General features: G+C 40.2%; 2 protein-coding genes across 3 annotated transcripts in view; both read right to left on the bottom strand.

The window, feature by feature from the left end:
- cep152 (centrosomal protein 152) overlaps positions 1 to 4,315 on the bottom strand; it is a 50,685-nt gene extending 46,370 nt beyond the window's left edge. Inside the window, exons 1-5 of the mRNA XM_084334985.1 lie at positions 4,215 to 4,315; positions 3,507 to 3,625; positions 1,913 to 2,025; positions 998 to 1,064; positions 564 to 908 (exon numbers count right to left, since the gene is read on the bottom strand). Of these exons, the coding sequence (XP_084191111.1) occupies positions 564 to 908; positions 998 to 1,064; positions 1,913 to 2,025; positions 3,507 to 3,593 (612 nt within the window). The 5' untranslated portion in view covers positions 3,594 to 3,625; positions 4,215 to 4,315. The remainder of the gene's footprint in view (positions 1 to 563; positions 909 to 997; positions 1,065 to 1,912; positions 2,026 to 3,506; positions 3,626 to 4,214) is intronic.
- A 381-nt stretch (positions 4,316 to 4,696) lies between these two features.
- cops2 (COP9 signalosome subunit 2) lies at positions 4,697 to 19,259 on the bottom strand. 2 transcript variants are annotated; one of them, XM_084335501.1, is made up of 14 exons: positions 19,123 to 19,259; positions 18,678 to 18,791; positions 18,482 to 18,559; positions 17,816 to 17,941; positions 16,944 to 17,033; positions 15,363 to 15,440; positions 14,120 to 14,143; positions 13,572 to 13,746; positions 12,995 to 13,173; positions 12,544 to 12,596; positions 11,175 to 11,272; positions 5,782 to 5,864; positions 5,631 to 5,689; positions 4,697 to 5,164 (listed from the first exon to the last, which is right to left on the bottom strand). In XM_084335501.1, the coding sequence occupies exons 1-14, from the start codon at positions 19,174 to 19,176 to the stop codon at positions 5,020 to 5,022; spliced, it is 1,356 nt and encodes a 451-aa protein (XP_084191627.1). In that variant the 5' UTR covers positions 19,177 to 19,259; the 3' UTR covers positions 4,697 to 5,019. The 2 variants fall into 2 exon arrangements, with proteins under 2 accessions (XP_084191627.1, XP_084191628.1); XM_084335502.1 differs by lacking the exon at positions 14,120 to 14,143.
- Between the last annotated feature and the right edge of the window lie 2,122 nt (positions 19,260 to 21,381).

Raw genomic sequence — 21,381 nt, 5'->3', positions numbered from 1 at the left:
TCAAGCAGATCAAAACAACTAAAACTGTCTCAATACAAATTAAAATAAAAAAAACATTTCTCTAATTTGAGCTTTTGTCCATCTCCCATGCACTTTAAGACTTTTAACACATTAAGTTAAGTTGAACCTTTATTAATCCCCTTGGGGAAATTTGTCCTCTGCATTTGACCCAACTATTTAGGAGCAACCACACATCTCCAGTTGTAATGCCAGTACCTTGATCAAAGGCAACGGCAGGATATACTGTACCTAGCAGCATGCATGTCTTTTTATGGTGTGGGAGGAAAACGGAGTAGTCGCAAACATGGGGAGACCATGCAAACTTCACACAGAAAGGCCCCCTGCTGGGGTTTGAACCCAGGACCTTCTTGATGTGAGGCAACGGTGCTAACCACTGTGCCACCCACATTTCATTGTCAGGCAACAACACGTACAAAATTGTAATTACGGTCTTATTAAAACAGACAAAAAGAGTCATATTCAAACGCATACCTATTCAATATTTTACAACGTTCATCCTTATAATGGTAACAAAAACAGGCCAAACTTAAAACTCCACTCACTTGGAAATGCTTTCTTGTGTTGCCCTGTTCCCCATAGGGGTGCTCATCCCTCAGTCTGTCCTCTCCCTCGTAGACCACAGGGTTACTAGCAGTGTGTGGGAGCGGTTCCGGCTCATACCCTTCTGTGGAGAAATCGTTTGTGTTGAAGTCACCGGTCACACAGGACCGCTCTGTTCCCATGTCGGGGTACGTGTTGTAGCCCCCTCGGTTGTGCTGGTGATCCTGAAGCGGCTGGTTCCAGGTACGAGGCGGAGGCTGGCTTTGACCGGCATGGCCACGGATCTGAACAGCTTCGTCCTCTGAGGCGTATTGGTCGGAGCCCTGATCATAGTCATCCTTGTAGTTCTTCAAAGAGACAACACGTGTAAATTCATTAACTTTCTTTAGTAGGAAGATAAACGAAAAAGGTAATAAAAAATAAACCATCACTGTACCTCTTCATGGGAGGCAGGTCTCTGATGATCCAACCATTCAGTTTGTTGAGTCCATGTAGGCTGTGGTCTGAGGAATCAGTGCAACAGAAGCAAACAGTCCTGTTATAGAACATAAAGAAACCATGAACTACACCCCATGTTTGGGGAAAAATAGTAAGACAAAAATAGTAGTGCAAGGCACCCCTCTTGTCGTCTTCATAGTATGAAGACAATCCTAGTATGACCATTTATAAATCCAAAGGATGCTGAAAAACTGATCCATGCCTTTATTTCAAGCCAGCTTGACTACTATAATGCACTCTTTACTGGCCTCTTGAGAAAAGAAAAAACACAGAAAGACTCCAAATCATTCAAGCTAGGCTATTAACTAGAACATCACATAGAGAGCACATCAGTCCAGTGTTGGCTACTCTGTAACTAGGCTATTAACTAAATGGTACATTTTATCGAAAGCACTTTACAATTTTTGTTCCTCACATTCACCCATTCACGCACACTCATTGGGAACAATTAGGAGTCAAGTCAAGTGTCTTGCTCAAGGACACTTCGACACACTGCCCGGGAGGAGTGGGAATCGAACCGGGAACCTTCAGATGACCAGATGACCGCTCTACCTCCTGAGTCACTGTCACTGTCACACCCCCCCCCCCCCCCCCCCATCTCTATTTTACTACTGTGAAGCACTTTGGGCTGTATTTCTTGTATGAAAGGTGCTATAAAAATAAAGTTTATTATTATGATTATTATAATTATCATGTCAGTGTTTTAAATTTGTTCCATGACAAACTAGTTAATAAAGGCTTTTAATCTTTTTTCTTTTGCTGAGAAGGGCTGGAGATTCTCAGCTCGTCATACACCTACAGGTAGTGTGGAGTGTCCTAACAGCCTTCCTGTTGAAGCAGCCGTGTGTATTACCTGTTGCCGGTGTCTATCTTGTTGCAGGTGGTGTCCTCCAGCTCCAGCTCCGGGGAGGAGTCTACGCTGTCCTCCAGCATGTCATCTGGAAGATCCGTCAGCAGTTTATGCAACTGCAAAACAGAGAGAACATGGAAATGACTCATAGGTTGCTCAGCAACACAGTAAAAAAAAGAAGAAGAAAAGAAAACAGCGGGGACGATCCTTCAACGAAAGCTTGAGACGGAATGTATCAGGAAGTTATGCCTACAGAAAGGTAGACTATAAACTCAGCCGAAAGATTATCCACAAGTAAACAAAATAGTGTTATATTTGCCAAATAGCCCAGGACCCCAGGTCTTCCAAGACCCAGAAGGAATGAGACGTCCCCTCAATGTCAGGAGTAGACTCCAACAGGCTTTCCTTAAGAGCTCCGAGTGGTGGCGGAACAGGCAAGAACCAGCTGCACAGGCAAGAATCACTTACTTCCCACAAGGACCTTCGAATATTCTTCACATCCTCCACCGTGTCCACGACCAAAGGACCCATGTTCCACTCAAACATCTAGTCTCAACGTCAGGAATAGACAACTCCACTTCAGCTGCTGCCGAGCCACATGATGACCTACTAGCCTTGCACAGAAGACTGTCTGTGTGAAACATCCCAAACGTGTCAGGCATGTCGTCGGCTCCCCTGTGCTATCGCTGTGTTTTGGTTGCAAAGAATTCCATTGTTTAGACTAGAGGGAACATATAGGATGGGTAACTGGAGCAGAAATATTCTAATTACTGGTGACAAACGTTTTCCACTTGATTGACCTGTGCATAGTAAATAGCTGCTGTTAAATAGTTTACAATTCACGCTGGATATTTACATCCAAAGTCTAATTTTGTAAGTACTGCAGTCCACCGATAATAATAATACTCCTTACACACTAACTCTGCTCTAACAAAACGGGGTCCTAGCTAAGAAGTGTGAGAAATGAGGTAACCTATATTAGAAAGTAGGGAACTTAAAGGGCAAAGATAGTTTCTGTGTGACACACCTGCCATGAAGCCTTTCTTCATCTGAACCAATAAGAGCTCAGGTTAATGGTCCAACAGATTGCTGAGGAGTGAGTAATGGCACTTAATAGAAGCAGGTTGCAATTTGAAATGCCACCACCTACAGCTTAAGGGATTTCCCCATCACCAACAACAGTAAATAGCAGTCTCTCTCAACTGATTGCTATATTACATGCATCTGTAGAATCTCTGCACTAGAAGTATTTTGGTCTAGATCTTTCTGGTCATTTCAAAGACACAACAATCAAAGAAGTAGGACCCTGTAAACAACGTGATGAGAAAAGCGGAGCTCTTTTGACAACGCGTACATGTAATTGTAAACCCAAATGCGCATCATACATGTAGCTGTACAGTTTCATCAAGTCGCAGGGAACCGTCTCATTCAGCCACTTATTTTAACTCAATCGACTTAACTCACTTAACTCCTGCCATGGATAAATGCACGGTATACAGCAACGATGCATAATTCTATTTCCGATTGAAATATACGATGCTGTGCCCGTTATCATTAGTAGTTAATAGGTTGCATGCAACGTTTTTGGTAACATTACCTCTTGTTCTCTTGCATAGTCCTCCGGGTCAGGTTCTTCCTCCTCGTGTTGTGTTTGAAGAGCTGCGCTGTCAAAGTCGATAGACATGGTGCCTTGATGGTGATGATGGGGACAAACCCCTGCAAAATACAAACCTATTCAAGGTTCATAACCAACCGGCAAAAAAAATACCTAAACACGCCGGATGTATGAATAAGATTGACGTTGACTTTGACTAGTAGTTAGCCAAGTTGATACGCAACTAAGCTTACTTAGCTCTGCACTGCATTTCATTCTTAACGTTAGTTCTCCTGTTTGAATATGAACGTCAACCTATGCTATTGATTGAAACTTTATTAACAGATTGCAGAATGGGTACAGTACAGTACGGCTCAATACACACAATTGTTAAGGGGATGCAGACCAGAGAAAGACTTTCGTCTTGTTTACATCAGGGTTCCCCATTTTCAATTAATCATAACATATATGACAGTACTGCTACATCTATACATTTATGACATACAAGATTCACAAATACAGTAGTTTGTGATACAAAGAGTCTAAAAAAGAGAGTATATACATTTGACTTATCAAATTGCTATTATTATTTGACTACTAGCAAATTGATATCGTGGGTTGACGTTCGTATTTCAACAGTTGTAAACGGACAGTTAAGTAGGAAGTTTAGACTTGAACGTTAAGCTGACAATAGCCCCGAGGTCTTCTTACCTGGCGACGGGTCTTTGTTTTGAAGTCGTCCCACCGCCGGCTAGCTAAAGCCACTGGGAGCTAACGTGGCTAGTAACATAAATATATATCTATGGTTAGTAGTAACACAACCACACAACAAGCGAGGCGGCCATGGTTGTAACACAGGACTCGCTTAGTGAGACTGCACGCAAGAGTCGAGATAAGTAGTTACCCGTTTAATATGACGTTGTGTATTGCGGGTAAATGTGAAAGCTTAAGCTACACGCTAGTTAGCTGCCGTTAGTTAGCCGGATAGTTGACTTCCTCTCCGCCAGACTGGGCCTCGCCCCCTTTTGAAAACTCCCGCGTAGCCACAGCGCCAATGCGCTCGATTCCTGATTGGCAGTTTGTCATAAAACATCACAAGCATCTCATTTCCACATCATCACCAAACATGCTGCTAACCATTTGTCTGCATCATTCTACAAACACCACGCCACCGATTTCATCAGACACGTTGTGAACGTTTTTTTAATATCAAGCCACAGTAACAAAACAAAATGGTGCGAACTGATCAAGTATCATAGTACTAATATTAGAACATGTTTTTTTGGCAGACCAGAGCATTATGATCTGGGAGGGAGGGGTCAAGTATTTACAAGCATGGATAATATGGACACAAATCAAAACCTTTTCGTTCAACATAGTACATGAATGCCATCCGCTTCCAAGTTCACAGATGTTTTTCACGTTCTCTTGAGAATTTGAATCACTGTTGCTGGCTGCGTTGCTCTACAATGTTTGCCATGTTGAGGATGCACTTGTTGTGAGCGGGTGGCACTCCTCAGGCCAGCTTGCTGACAATGGCCTGGTTCAGTGTATTGAGTTGATTTGTCCATTTGTCCAGAGCGTTGTATCGCGCTCCTCCCCTCTTCTGGTGATCCAGCTCCAAAAGTAGGTTGACTTGATCGATTCTGCCGTTGATTGTGCTTAAAAATGTGTGATAAAACAATGGGAATCAAATACAAACCGAAATATTCAAGTAGCTATAAACATTAAAGAGGTTTCAGAAATGTCATCGTACCCAACAATTTCCATAAATAATTAATAATAAATTAGGAATGCATAACAAAAAGTGACAACATAAAACAGGAATTGTATTTGTCCTAATTAATTAAAAGGTGCTATAGATAACTTTCAGCCACTAGAAGCACGTCAGATGCATACCACGTGGGGAAATGTAAAGTACCGTAGGGAGGGGATAAATGCACGCAAAATGTAAACATAATTTTTTTTATGATAATTAATTAATCAATACTTCTTTGAGGGGGGGGGGCAATACTTTTATTCCACACCTTTCTAAAAGCTCTCTATAGGATGTATTATTATAATTATTGTTTTTTAAAAGATTACTCTACATAAACATTATATATAGCACCTTTCTCCATAATTTACCTGTCAAGGATGCACTGCACAAGCAAGCTTTCTACATCTGAAACATCGATGTTCAATTCCTAAGAGACAAATCATACCAATATTATCCAACAAACAATTGCTTAATAATTTATAACTTATAATTAAAAAAAAATGTATTCAAATTGTTTACCTTTGAGATGAAGGGAATATGTATTCTGGTGTATGGCTTGATTAGTTTAATAAGAACTTGTGTTCTTATGTTCCGTAATAACTCTGAAAGGGGGAAAAAACTGTTTAAAAACATATTCATCAAACAAACACTGGTATTTGTTAATTTTTAAGGCCCTTATTGGTAAGCTACCGCCTTATTGGAATGGAATTTTGGAACCCGTTCTAGTGACTGGCTGGTCCTTACCCTGCCCTCTTTTCTTGATCCTCCAATCACAACTGCCGCTTACCTCAGACAAATAAGCGACAGTTGTGATTGGAGGATCAAGAAAAGAGGGCAGAGTTTGAGATAGGTCCATTGTGTGTATTGAGCCGTACTGTACTGTGCCCATTCTGCAATGTTACAGTTTTCAATCAATCAATCACATCACACAAGTCTAATCATTAGACTATTGTGTGATGTCATTATTCAGTCTCATTCTGAACCATCAATATTTGTTAATTTTATTACTCACCTCGGATATATAATGCCATATGTACTTATTTGCATTTTGCATCTGATCAAATAATACAATTGAATTTGAAAAAATGAGACCAAATTTATGAACTTGAATGAACATTTATTTGTTTATATTATAAATCAAAAACCAACAAAAATCGAATGGAAAATAAATAGTTGTATGGCACTTAACAGCAGCATTTACCTCCATGGCAAATAACCAGCTGTATTTAGTTTTCCAAAAGGTCCACTGACTCGGTCCCCAGCATTGTGGTGGTTGAGCAGCACAGGAGCAGGGCTAACACTACTAGCACTGTCAACCAGTAGCGCTGCTAGCTGCTGCGCTTACAGGAGTCTTTGGCCTTTTTATAAAGACGATGCTGTCCAGCCTTGTACAGCCTTGTGGCGGGTCAAGCCTTTTTTTTCGGCGGCATGTGGTGTACTTTTTATTTTTTACTTGAGTCGCAGTTTTTGAGTGTCTACGTAACGTTAAGCTTGCTGCTTCTTCTTCACCAAATGGGTTGGAGTAGCGTTGGACACGCTCATGGGCGACGCATAGCGGCTTGGAGGTGAAACGCAGCCTATTCCACAACATTACCGTACTCGGTTATTTAAAAAACTGAAAAGACAAATATTATCTATTAACAATTTATTTAGGTAACAAATAATACTAATTCGTACATTGAAAAAATATATAATTTTTTTGAGAGACCCCCACAGGTATTGTTGACTATGGGGGCTCAGACTCTATCTATAGGGGCTGAGCCCCCATTGGCCCCCACAATTCGAACACTGGTTGAGAGTGTCCTTACCAGCTCAATCACGGTCTGGTATGGAAACTGCACTGCTAAGGACAGGAAGGCACTCCAGCGAGTGATTAAAACTGCTCAGTACATCTCTGGAGCAGCCTTCCCCTCACTACAGGACATTTACTCTACCAGGGCCACCAGGAGAGCACACAATATAATTAAGGACAGTACACCCGCCCCAGCACAGACTCTTCAACCTCCTGCCATCAGTAGGGGTGCACCGATGTATCGGTCGGGTATCGGCCGATAAGTGCCTTGTTGACTGCAATCGGCCTATAAGCTTGAATGTGCCGATGGCAGTAGCCGATAAATATCCATCAATTTTTGTAGCGTCAAAAGACAAAAAAAAGTTCACTCGCGACCTGCACAACGCCGTCCCCAGTCCCCCACACACACACACAAGCTACTGCATCAAAGTTACTACTTATGATTAACAAGGCATTCGTTTTGTGGCATTAACGTTATATAGTTAGTGTTACACGTTCAATAACATCAGCATATTATTTACCCGAACGTAGCAAGCATTACGCTTTCATACTAGCTCAGTTCCTTCCGTTGCTCATAGAGCCCTGAGTTTTACCCATTCTGCAATCTGTTAATAAAGTTTTCAATCAGACACATGTATAGAAAGGCTTTGTTTTATTATAACATTCGTTGCAGTAAAATCATTATGCCTCGTTTAAGTCATCCTGCGGAGCTAAAAGCTAAACGTCGGCCGCGCCGCCGTTGTTGTAGAATACCTCTCGTCAAAATCAATGGCGGACAAAAGCGGAAGTAAAAAATGTATACGCGCTTGCCGATTGGTGGTAACAGCAGAGGCGAGTGCAAGCGGTGTGTGACGTAATTGGCAGAATCGACTGTCAATCAAAATTTCATTGGTTGAGAGCTCTGGTTGAGACAATAGTATTCAGCTGCAGCCCAGCCGGTAGACCATACTGGGAGAACTAGTATCTAGCTGCAGCCCTGCAGAACATACTGGGAGAGAGATAGTGCTATTTCTTGATGTTTCCTTTTTTTAAGTAAGTAAAGAGGCCTATGTTCATATCGGTGAGCACAATTTGTAACACAAATATACAGTAGTTTCATTAAAAAAAAAATATATATATATATATATATATATATATATATTACAAAAAAAAAATATTACAAAAAAAAAAAAAAAAAAATGTTTGCCACAAATATAGGTATCGGTATCGGCCGATTGTGTTAGTTGAACAATCGGTATCGGTGGCAAATGTTCATATCGGTGCATCCCTAGCCATCAGGCAGGCGATACAGGAGTCTGAGCCAGTACTACGAGTTTCTACCCACAGGCCATCAGGCTTGTGAATGCCAGCTCCCCCACCTAGCCCTCCTCCTCCCCCCACACACTTTTTTTTAAACTGATCCCCCCACCCCTCTTTTGCTTTTGTGCTAGGCAGACACTCTGACCCGACTGCTGCTGTGACCTCACTGTCACCCTCCCCTAGCCCCTTTCGTGACTGTGATGCACAGAGTGAATCCACAGTCACTCTCAGCTACGCCGCGACCAGGCTAAAAAGAAACTACCAAGCGTGATCGGGGGGCTCGGGTGGGTCAAAAATATATCAGATATGAATTTCAAAGATACCCAGCGTACAATATGGGTTTAACACAGTTTTACAGTGGGGTCTGGAATCTCGGAGTTGCTAATAAACAGTTTAAATCATTGTTACAAAACGAGTGGTACTTACAGAGCGAGCCGTCTATTTCCGCCATTGGTGTCACCGCGCATGCGCACTAGGCATTTGGCTGCCTGAGAGTGACTGTGGATTCACTCGGTGCATCACAGTCACGAAAGGGGCTACCTTCCCCCGAACTATGAATCACTAAAGTCACTTTTTAACTGCTGTTGTGACCCATTGTCACCTCCATTTATATTGTAAACACTGAATCGGAACGTGCAATGCTACTCACTGTGCCTTGTATATATTTTATATCCTTTAAAAAAATATATATGAATTTTTACCTTATTTTTTAGCACTCGCTTGTATTTAAAGGTCCCATGTTTTGCTATTCCTTTCACTATTTGGGCAATGTTACACAATTCCTGTGAGTCTATGGAACACATCTGTAAGGTTTATAATATATAAAAAAAAGAAAAAAACTTGTAATCTTCTAATCAAGTACTCTAAAGCAGCATTTTCCACTTCAAGATTTCAAGGTGTTTTGGGCTGGGCTCCGTCCATACTCGCAAAGCGCTTTGAGTGACAGTCACCCACAGTCTGCACTGGCAGACAGAAAGAGACAGAGATTGAGGGGGATACTAATTAATTTCGCCGCAGGGGGGCATAATCCCACGGGACAATGCATTGGTAACTTGTTTCAAATGACAATATATACACCTGTGAATATTATTGCACGGATCGGAATACATGCGCGCACGTGGGAGCGTGCGCAGTGATATTTTGCAGCAGGTTGACAGTGATATGCGAGTGCTCCCGACTGCGTGTGTGTGTGTTTCCCCGCACACGCGGTCGGGAGTGTGTGTGGGGTGCTTCGTGTCCCTCTCTCTCTCGCTCGTTCTTTGCTCTCTCTGTCGGCACCCGCGCCACATCAACCCGTTTGAGGAAGTGTCAGTATTTCCACTCGCTCTGTTGTTGAGCAAATTGTTGATTGTGGGCGGTGACTACAACCAGTGCCTTATTCACGTCAGCAAAACAGTCAAATCAGAATGGCTTAGTTCAGTGAGGGAGGATCTCGTGAACTCGAGACTGGACTGATGAGCCAAAATGAGACAGACTCATTGATACAACCCCACATTGGGGAGGCTTTGGCTCAGGGGTAGAGCGGGTCGTCCAATGATCGAAGGGTTGGTGGTTCGAATCCCGCTCAAGCCCATGTCCATCCCATCGCCGTTGTGTCCTTGGGCAAGACACTTAACCTACTTGCCTCGTATGAATGTGTATGCATGTGAATGAATGTTGGTGGTGGTCGGAGGGGCCGTAGGCTATGATTATTCGCCACCCTTCCGTGAGTCTGCCTCAGGGCAGCTCTGGCTGCAATTGTAGCTTACCACCACCGGTATGACTGTGTATGAACGAATAATGGACTCTGAAGCGCTCTGGGTGTCATGAAGAGCGCTATATAAATCCAAGCCATTATTATTATTATTATTATTATTGCTAGAAAACAATGCTAAACACTGGAAAAGGCAATTTATAAGACATGGGACCTTTAAATTGTAATTTATTTTTGTTAAGTATTTTGTGATTTTGTGCGAAGGGCGGACTAGCAAAGTAAGATTTTTATTGTACGGCAACCTGTCTGTTTAACTGTGCACATGACAATAATCTTGAATCTTGAATATAGCTCATGGAATGAACTCCAAGTCCTTAAAGCTCCCCCCTGTTGCAGAGTAAAACCTTGATCTCCAACCATTGCCAATCAAGTTGTACGTTATAATAATTGATTTGTTATCCTTGCTTTTTATTTATTTATTTTTCTATTTATTTTTGGGCTTTCTGTATTTTTCACCCATCCCAATTTAGTCGTTATGCCAATTCCATTCCTGGTTGTTGCGCGCATTGCCACACTGTCGGCCTAGGGAGGGTGTAGAACTACTACATGCCTCCTCCGATAGATGTGGAGTCGCCAGCCGCTTCTTTTCACCCGACAGCCAGGAGTTTCACTGGGGGAACGTAACACGTGTGGAGGTTCACGCCATTTCCCTCAGATCCCCTCCCTGCTGAACGACGCCCTGACCGACCAGTAGGAGTCACAGTTTACAACGACCAGGACACATACCCCACCAGCTTCGCACCTGCTAACACTGGCAATTGTGTTAGTAGGGACGACTGACCAAGCCGGAGGTACCGCAGATGGATTTGATCCCAGAGTCTCTGCGGTGGTAGGCGAGTGCTTAGTCCACTGCACTACCCAGGCGCCCATTATCCTTGCTTTTTGCCTCGTCTTGTTGTCTTAATGTTGTGATTTTATGTTATTATTTTTTGTGCTTATTTCTGTATGTACACTCAACGTGACTGTAAATGAGGGAAACCAGTTACCTTTCTAAATAAAGATTTGAAATTAAATGAGATCTTTATGACATGTTGGATGTATGAGAGTTCTAAAAGGAATAATACATACCCTCTATGTGTTCTCTTATGAAGGGATCGTCCATAATGTTGCTGTGGTTCGTTTTCAGAATCTTCTCAAACTCTGTGATATCGTTGTTCTGGTAGGAACTAGGGTGAAACACAGTACAGCTTAACGCAGGGCTGCTAAACTCAATTAATGAAAAATACAGATGATTTCACTGGCCGGACACGTAATAATACCTAAAGGTGCATTTTCCTGATATATTGTTGTAAATGCAGTTCTGTTCATTTGGCATCTCAATGAATACAATGAGGGCTGTTTAAAAGGTGGGTAAGGACTAATTTATGGATTATTGGTTTATTATAGATTTATTTTTTACAGATTGAAATGACATATTAGGATTAAATTAATTATTCATTCACAAGAGTTTGTAAAATTAACAATTGTAGGCTAAACTGGTCCTGGATTATTGGAGAACAAGTAGAAAACACACACACAAAAAACCTCTTACCTGGCTTTAACAGGTCTAGCGCAAGACAATTATTTTCAGAGAGTAGGTACAGTATGTGAAAATAAAAATAATGATGAATTTGCAATCTAATAATACCTATTAGGTTTCAATTCATTATTCACCCACAAGAGTTTGTAAGAATAACAATTATAGATTAAACTGGTCCTGGACTTGGAGATAGAGCTACATGCCAATTAAATAAATATTTAGATTCTTCCTACACAGGCGGAGGAGGTAGGCTTTCTGCGTCATTCCCTGCTCTACCTAGACGCCACCCCCCGCCTAAACCAAGCACAGTTTTTCCATATGTCTAAACACATCATGATCTGCCACGCAGAATTGCATGTTATGTGCTACATGTCTGAAAAGACAACTTCAGGCAATGCACGCACCTGATTCTCCACGCACCGTCCCGAGTGCATGTCCGAAAAGAGTTTAAGTGGAACATATAAGTGGAACGTATTTGGCCCGTGAGCCTCGAGTTTGACACATGTGCCTTAAAGGAACACGCCAACATTATGGTATATTCACTTACTGTCTCCAGAGTCAGACAAGAAGATAGATACCAGTTTCCTCTCTGTGCATTCAGTAGAAAGATATGATAGAATATAAGATATAATGAATGGAAGCGCATGAGAAGAGGCTAGCTAGCTTAAAACAGAGAGGTGTTAGTTGACCAACACCTAGGCTAGCCCCTTCTAATCCGCTTCCATTCATTGTTGCTAAGCTAGGCTAATGTGCAGCCGGATATCTTTCTAATGGACGCATAGGGAGGAAACTAGTATTTATCTTCTTGTCCAACTCTGGAAAAGATGGTGAGCTAATTTCCCATGATGTCGGTGTGTTCCTTAAACAACTCCAGCAGATTTAAAGTGTCAATGAATGACAGTGAGTGGGATACCTTACCTTACCAAGTTTGTCATAGCGAGAATATCTGGGTCGTTTTTGTAGGGTTTTGCCTAAAAGAAGATTGAATAATGTTAACTTTCAAAAGGTAGATTCCAATTATTTGCAACATCTTATAAATAGTTCTTAGTCTGATAAATGAGACTAATCTTCAGACTAAGAACCATATACATTTTAAGTAGGGATGTCCGATATTATCGGCCGATATTGGCATTGTTCTGGTAGGAACTAGGGTGAAACACAGTACAGCTTAACACAGGGCTGCTAAACTCAATTAATGAAAAATACAGATGATTTCACTGGCCGGACACGTAATAATACCTAAAGGTGCATTTTCCTGAGGTCACCTATCCTACCTTCACCTATCCTACCTGTACCATGGGGGGGCCATGCCCGAATTTCCCAGAGGGAATTAATAAAAGAACACTTGACTTGAAGAATGAGCCCCTACCTCTTGTGAGTCAAAGGGGTTGATGCCAGACTTCATCAGCATATTGGCTAAAACCAGGTACTTCAAGCACGTGGTTCTCCTGGGGCTTCCCGATTCATCATAGTTCTTGAAAGCCTCAAAGAAGTCCGTGTGGGCCTTCTCAAACTCCCCTTCTCGCAGGTGCATTTTCCCACCACACTCTGCAAGTTCAAACAACAGGGGTCATTACTTTTTGAAGACCGTTAATTGTTCCACAACGGTACTTAGTAACAACTGTGAGATGGAACATACTATATTTAGATCAGATTCAAAAATATATTGTCTTTATAAAGCACAGTGCAGTGAAAGAAAGTTTGGCATCTTATCAGAGTGCAAATGTAACAGTAAAGTGCATTAACAATATACATGTGATTAAACTGGATATAAAATATATAAATGAGTACTACTGAGTACAGTGGTATAGTATTATTATGTACAGTGATACAGGTATAAAGACACTGGGCTATAACTATTGAGAGTAGGTAAGAAATATGTACAGGTATAGTATCTAGTCTACAGGTATATAAAAAGGATTCCATGTATATTATTATTATATTACCTCTAATCACTCCCATAATGAGCGGATGGGGGATTGCAGACTTAATATGCAGGGACTGTTCATAGAGAGCCTTTAACTTCTTGTTGTTTTTCTGCGCTGTGTACATCTGGATTTCAAGGGCATAGATCTCCAATAATTGTGTTCCCTTCTTCAGGTCGTCCTCCCCATCATCAGTCTACAGCAAAAGCATGAAACAGACAATTGGTTACTTTTAACAAATATGATCACAATCATTTGCTCCTTCCTACCATTTTAGAAAAAAGATTATTATTATTATTATTATTATTATTATTATTATTATTATTATTATTATTATTATTATTATCATTTATTTATCTGTTTTTCAGTACATAAATGTTCTACAGCAATGAACAGTCTAGGCTCCATGATAGGGGTTAGGTCTACATGTTGCAAAAGTTACTCAATTTCATACAAAATAAAAATGTAGGTTTTCATATATTGCACCAAAGATTATTTATTCATAGGGCTAACATTTTTTATAAAAATGATGTTTTCAACATCATGCTTTAACACAGAGTTGACCCTACCCTGGTAAACCCTGCTTGGCCTTTCTGTAGAAAAGTAGACATAGATTGTGTTAAAAATTAAAATACAAAATTAAAAACAGCCGATCATTACCATCTAATGTAATGAGCTGCAAAATAATCATAATAATAAATACAATTTATATAGCTTTTATAGAACTGAAAGTCACTTTACACTAAGGGGCGGTGGTAGTGAGACGGACAGACAAGCGTAACACAAACACACAAGGATGAACGAGGCGCTAAGAAGGCTGTGGAGAAGAGGCAGTCTTGAGGTGGGACTGGAAAACTGAGAGACTGACATGTGTAATAATAACAGTGTCAAGGATGACACAATAAACAGGGTATCTGCAGGTTTTAACAAGTTACATTTAAGACTTTAAGACCTGGGCACCCAAGTGGCGACCCATGTAACGCGCTGCGTCGCGAAGCGGCCGACCCGGGTTCGATTCCCGGACCCGGCGTCCTTTGCCGGATGTCTTCCCCCCGCTCTGTCTCCCGTTCTTCCTCTCTCTACCGGACTGCCCGGTAGTACAAACAAATAAAAATCTACCAAAAACATAATAATAATTAAAAAAAATAATACTTTTAAGACCTTTTTAATACCACAGATGTGGAGAGCTCTACGGAACTGGCCAGATGTATGGAGGATCGAAATTATTGGAATCTCCGCTGGCGGACCCGTCCGAGGACGACCAAATGATGATAGAGCAAAATTTAATACCAATCTCACGACCATACTAGCAAAGAAAAAAGCGACTCCGAACTAGCGGCTGCACTTGCGTGCCGATTTAAATTCTCGCATGTTCCATAAAAACTCTCGCCAGACGCACCAAACTCCCGGTAGCCCCACAAAAAACAACAACTCGAATACAAAAACATTTCATATATTTAATATTAATTAATCTCCAGACCCCCAAAACATTTAATTTAATAATTTTTATTAAGGCCTTAAATTGAGAATTAGGAATTTAATACTTTAAGACTTTTTAAAACCTGCAGATACCCTGATAAAGTCAAAACGTTACTTCTACTGTGGCTTATGATTTAGAACAAGACTAAACAAGCCTAGTAAAACCGGACCTGGATGGAGGCTTGTGTTACAGAATTCTGTGTCCTGCTGGTGCTAACGTTAGCAGCTAGTGTCCGTCATCACTAACATCACTAACAATGAATCAGTCTATCACTACCTACAAGTAGCATGCTTGAGCAGCAGTGTGTAAAAAGTAAAATCTGTCTTGATTACCTGGCATGACTGGTGCAGCTGTCTGAGAATCTTCTGCAGCTTACCATATTCTTCTCGCTCCAGGTACAACTTTCCAAGCTTAAACAAAAAAACACAAGGAGCAAGAATTTCATTATGATGAAAAAATGCCTCACACTGTAACACAGCATTTCATCACATTATTACACACCGTAACACAGCATTTCATCACATTATTTCACACACTGTAACACAGCATTTCATCACATTACACACTGTAACACAGCATTTCATCAATTATTACACACACTGTAACACAGCATTTCATCACATTATTACACACACTGTAACACAACATTTCATCACATTATTAAAGGGGACATGTACTATAAATGTCATTTTTCAGTCTCTAGCATTGTATTATAGTAATAGGAGTTCGTATCAAGTGTTTTAGTGTCTAAATACCATATTGGCGGATTGCTCCGATTCAGCTCAGATCATTTCCTTCTCCAGTAAATTAGGCCATCCTGATTTGAAGGCCTGAATGGCGTTACTCAGGCTCTGGGTAGCAGACAGTGATGTGATTGGCTCTGTGGTTGTAGCTAATGCCCGCCCACAATCTACATAGACTGACTGTACACAGCGAGTGAAAACCACTTCCTCATACTGCTGGAGGGAGAGAGCGAGAGAGAGAGCATTCAGGAGCACTTGGCGGGGGGGGGGGGGGGGAGACCTGCCGCGCGGAGGTCCGCGCGACACACACCTCCGAACGGGAGAGTGATAAGAAAAAAAAGGAAGAGAGGGAGGAAGGGAGGGCCCCCCCACCACAAGCTGCCACGCAGCACACCGAGAGGCAGAGAAAAAAAGAACGGCCTGTCTTTTTTTTCTCTCTCTCTCTCTCTCTCTGTCTACCAGTCGCAGACTGTGTGGACTGACTGTCACTCAAAGTGCTTATGGGCGGAGGCAGGCCATAACAGCCTGAAATCTTGAAGCTGAAAAATTATGGTTTTGAGTACTTGATTAGAAATATAAAACAATGAATTAAAAAAAAAAAAAAAAAAACATACAGATGTCTTCAATACACTCACAGGAATTGTGTAAAGTTGCCCAAATAGTTAACCCTCCCCCTATGCAGTACACATGTATATTATATAATATATGCAGTGTTTGGGTCCACTGGACCTGAAAGTGTGGACATTTTAGGTGAAAACAAGTAAATATGGTAAAGATTAAACATAAAGGTGCATTACCTTTACCTATACCTTCACTGTCTGCCTCCACCTTGTCCAATTTATATTATTCAATATAAACAACATTTATTCCATTCATGTCTTGATTATAATGGATTATCTTACAATCACATTTGATCACAAAACGAATAGCACTTTTATTGATAAATGTGATATGTCAGCGGTAAATGGGAAATATTAACCATACATGCGGTCTAGATTGCTTGTAAATGAGAGAACGTTAACATCTGTTAAGTATTTTTATTACATGAATTGTTATGGCTTCATTGTTTTAAAAACACAATAATGTTGTGGGTCCACCAGTTAGACCCACAAACATTGGGTGAGTAACAAAAACAAAAACACCACACAAGGGTTAATAATATCCACACACCTTGGTATTGGTTTTGAACCACAGTCTGTCGTTTTTAGCATCCTTCAACGCATCCAGTGTGGTTTCATAGAACTCCTGAAGCAGGTCCATCTGTGATGTTAACAGATATTTAGAAATCACATTCATGAAGCTGGTCCATCTGTGATGTTATGTTAACTGATATTAAGATATCACATTAATGAAGCAGATCCATCTGTGATGTTAAAGGAACACGCCAACTTTTTGGGAAATTAGCTTATTTGCCATCTACCCTGCTGTGATTTCATCACCTCAAAAGCCAAGTTTGTCCAAAAACAACAGGGCTTTTGAGGAGATTAAATCACTGCGCCCAGGCAGCAGTGGTTCATGAAAAAAAAATTCAGAGTATATCCGCTTAGAAAACGAAAATGACGATTATTATATATTTCTTTTCACGTGGTAAATACACAGGTCACAACATGTTTACAGGAATGTTTTGGAGTTGTATTTGGAGTGTATTTTGTGACTGTTGGGAACTAGGCTACACTGGCAGACCTACTTCCAGTGAATGACGCTAAGCTAGGCTAACAGTGCGGCTGTTCCCTAAGCATAATGCATGCACAGAGAAGAAAAGGGTATCTGCTCGTCTAACTCCAGGGTAGATGGCTGATGGCAAATAAGCTAATTTCCCAAAAAGTTGGCGTGTTCCTTTAACAGATATTAAGATATCACATTCATGAAGCAGGTCCATCTGTGATATTAACAGATATTAAGATCACATTCATGAAGCAGGACCATCTGTGATGATGTTAACAGATATTGAGATCACATTCATGTCATGGAAAAAGCTCACATGTGAGGTTCTCTTTAGGAGAGACGTTTTTAGGATGGCAGAGCAAAAAGGGTTGTGCTACCTGCTTTGATGTTGAGATGTAATCCAAGATGGAATTGATGGATTTCTCAGAGTAGTTTCTTGTAACTGCACTCCGGATATAGGTCAACAGCTGTTTATACCTATTCATCATTTCGGGGAACTTCGTCTGTGGGAATATAAACACATCAAAATAAGATGTTATACTTCACATCTCAATAGATTTAGCTGACACTTTTATCCAAAGCGACTTACAAATTGTGAACAACAAGTCAGCAGGAAGGGTACAACTCTGGCAGCTAAGGGTAAGTGGCATTGTTCGTCAAACAGTGTCAAACTGGCGTGTTACACTCTTGAGTGCATAGTATTAGTAGTATTAGACATATTAGCATGGTAGGTGGTAGTATAGGGATAGTAGCATAGTGCATAGTACATAGTAGGTATAGGCATAGTAGCACAGTACATAGTAGATAGTAGTATAAACACATAATAGCATAGTAGGTAGGTACTAGGTAGTATAGTAGTATAGACATATTAGCATAGTAGCAGGTAATAATATATGGATAATAACTCAAGGGTATTTATACAAACTGCTTGGTGATTTATTACTGAAAATAATGTTGAGCAACATTTTATTTTCAGATGCAGCAACAACATATGGTGTACATTAATTTTGGTCTACAGACATGTCTGCTGGAGAGTTGCTTACCAGTTTGAAGTTGATCTTAATCATCTGTTTCAAAGCTTTGAACCCCCATTCTCCTTTCTCACCTTCGAGGTCCAATACCTGCAACAGATGCGCCAGAAAAACTCGACATCAGGGATGCTGTCATTTCTTACGTCTATGACAGAATAACGTAGTTAATATACACAATATATATACAATACTAGACGTTATTACTTACTTTCTGAAAGCTACGCAATGCCGCTTTCGGGTCATCTTCCTTCAAAGCCTTTGAATTGTAGTACTGGTTCTCCAGATCCACATTGGGCTCAGAGTTACTGTCCTCTGAATATTCCTGCGACAAAACATAAACAAGGATGTGGAAATATAAGCGTAGATAGATAGCCTTCTTTGTGTAACAACAAATCTGCTAACGGATAGTAGTTAATTTGATAAGAGAGACCGACAAAGATGTACAGTTTTGAGTCTTTGAAAGCCGACTTGACCCAAGAGAATAGGTTCACAGACACAGATCTCTCAGCGAACCTGTCAGTTAGATTAGCTAAATTCATGCTAATGTTAGCTAGGCTAGTAGCTAATACGAGCTAACAGTTAGCTGGCGGCTAGTTTTGCAAACCCGTGGAAGCCGGCGTTCACTAAACGTTGTGTTTTTTTCGTAATTTCACCAGATCATAATCTTCCTCGTCATCGCACATGAAGTCGTCTTCCATATCAGACATGTTGCTGTGGGCAGCCGGGTTAGTAGCTGTCGGGTGGTTTGAGAGCGACCAGGCTCGTTCCTCTGGCTCTGTGTTTGCAAGAGCAGAGCGCTGCACACTGCACGTTCAACAGTGACGTCAGCCACGAGCTGCGTTTTCCTGCGCACGTTTGATTCTTTTGAACTAGTGCAGGGGTCAGCAACCTTTACTATCAAAAGAGCCACTTTCCCCCCGTCCCACAAAATAAAATGCTCAGGGAGCCGCACAACCTATTTACCCTTAAGGCGAGACACTGCAGGTGAATAGTCAAATATACTTTTTTTGTTGATTTTGAGATTTTGTTATATTTTGCTTCCTAAACATGTCTTCTATGAAACTAGTGACAATAAAACGTCAATAACACACATTTAGTTGTTTATTTTACATCATTTTGCCTTATTGCATCCATAAATGTGCACATATTTAATGGGGAAGTGCCTCATTTGCATATATAAACATACATTTCAGAAAACTTGCAATATATTTTTTCTTAGTTTATATGTACATAACAAATTGGGAAAGTTTCATAGTGATATCTATTCAAATATTTTTTGACTATTAGGGGGTACTGTACTACACTGTTTGTAGCCTGTGTGGAGTTCTGTTCAGTTCAATAACATCATTATTATTATTATTATTATTCAGTTATCAGGCATGTGTTTAGGTTGTCTATTACTAATGGTTTGATTAGGTATTGTGTTTGTAAATATCTGTTTAAAAAAAAAGTATGGCATTTTACAATACAGAACTTTGAAGACGTTTTCCCAAAAATGAGTTTTAAGAGTTTTTCCTCATACTCTGAGCCAGAAATCTCCACTTCAGTAGCACTCACATACACCAAACCTTCCAGTTCTATTCATATCTATGTTCTGAAGGTATTTACAGAAGGGTTTGTTGATATCGCATTCATACCCTGATTTATATCACATTTTATTCCTAAAAACATGGCGAAATATGGAATTTTACCATAAAAATTGACTGAATGGAGTATTTTCTGATTTATGGAGTGATAAAAAGAGATATCCAAAATCCCCTCTACCTTTGGCTCTAATATGTCAACAAAATGAAACTATAATTTTGAAAATGGCTTTATCCAATGTTCAGATTTCTGTCCTGGAATTATATGCAAATTAGTGCATATTTAAGTAGATCATGCCTCATTTGCATATTTAAACATACAATTTCAGAAAACTTGTAATACAAAAAAGTCTTGTCTTAATATAAGTAATCAACTGGGGAAGTTTCATTGTGATATCTATTAGTTAATTTTTTTTACCCTATTCACCTGCAGTGTCTCCCCTTAAAATGAAGATAACACAGTGTATAACGTTTTATATATCCCCAAGCATACCCCACATTTAGCATAAAACACCTGACAATTGCATACCCAAAGTAATTTGCGATTTATTATACTTTATACTTATAGCACACAGTTTGTTGCATTAATGGGATTATAAAGCAACAAAAAGAAAAATGTTGACTTTTTAATTGCTGTTTTTACCTGTTATAACAAAAGAAAACCTCAAACTCTTATGGAGAGGAGAAAAAAGACTGGCTGTGTAGACCTATTTTTTTTATAAAACACAGAAGAGGAGACAAAACACTGGTGTCTGTAGACCGACTTTGAAATAAAACCCTGAACTATTCAGGTATATTTGAGTCCTTCCCTTATTTGTGGAACATTTATAAAATAGAAAGTAGTCCACTTTGAAAAAAGAATACCATGTGTAGACCTACTTTGAAATAAAACACAGAAAAGGAGAACAAACACTGGCATCTGTAGACCTACTTTGAAATAAAACCCTGAACTATGCAGCTCTATTAGAGTCCTTCCCTTATTTGTGGAAAATCTATAAAATAAAAAGTAAATTTTTCATTGTTCGCAAATTTCGCACCACATATCAGGCATACAGGTAAGCCTTTTGTTGACTAAATATCTTAGTTGATGAAATATTTTTTCATTTCAGTGTCACAGTATGACATCGATCTCCAAAATAAGAAAAAAAAATAAAGAAAAAAGTAAAAAAAATAAATATTTTTTTTGCCAGGGAGCCGCAGCTGATTGGCTAAAGAGCCGCATGCGGCCTCGAGGCCGCAGGTTGCCGACCCCTGAACTAGTGTCTCAGGTTCTTCCGCATTGATTGATTGATTGATTGATTGATTGATTGATTGATTGATTGAAAACAG

This window comes from Notolepis coatsorum (genome assembly GCF_963971535.1).
Source record: "Notolepis coatsorum genome assembly, chromosome: 18".
In the NCBI taxonomy this organism is placed as follows: Eukaryota; Metazoa; Chordata; class Actinopteri; order Aulopiformes; family Paralepididae; genus Notolepis; species Notolepis coatsorum.
Note: the sequence above shows the minus strand (reverse complement) of the source record. Positions and strands in the feature narration are given on the sequence as shown.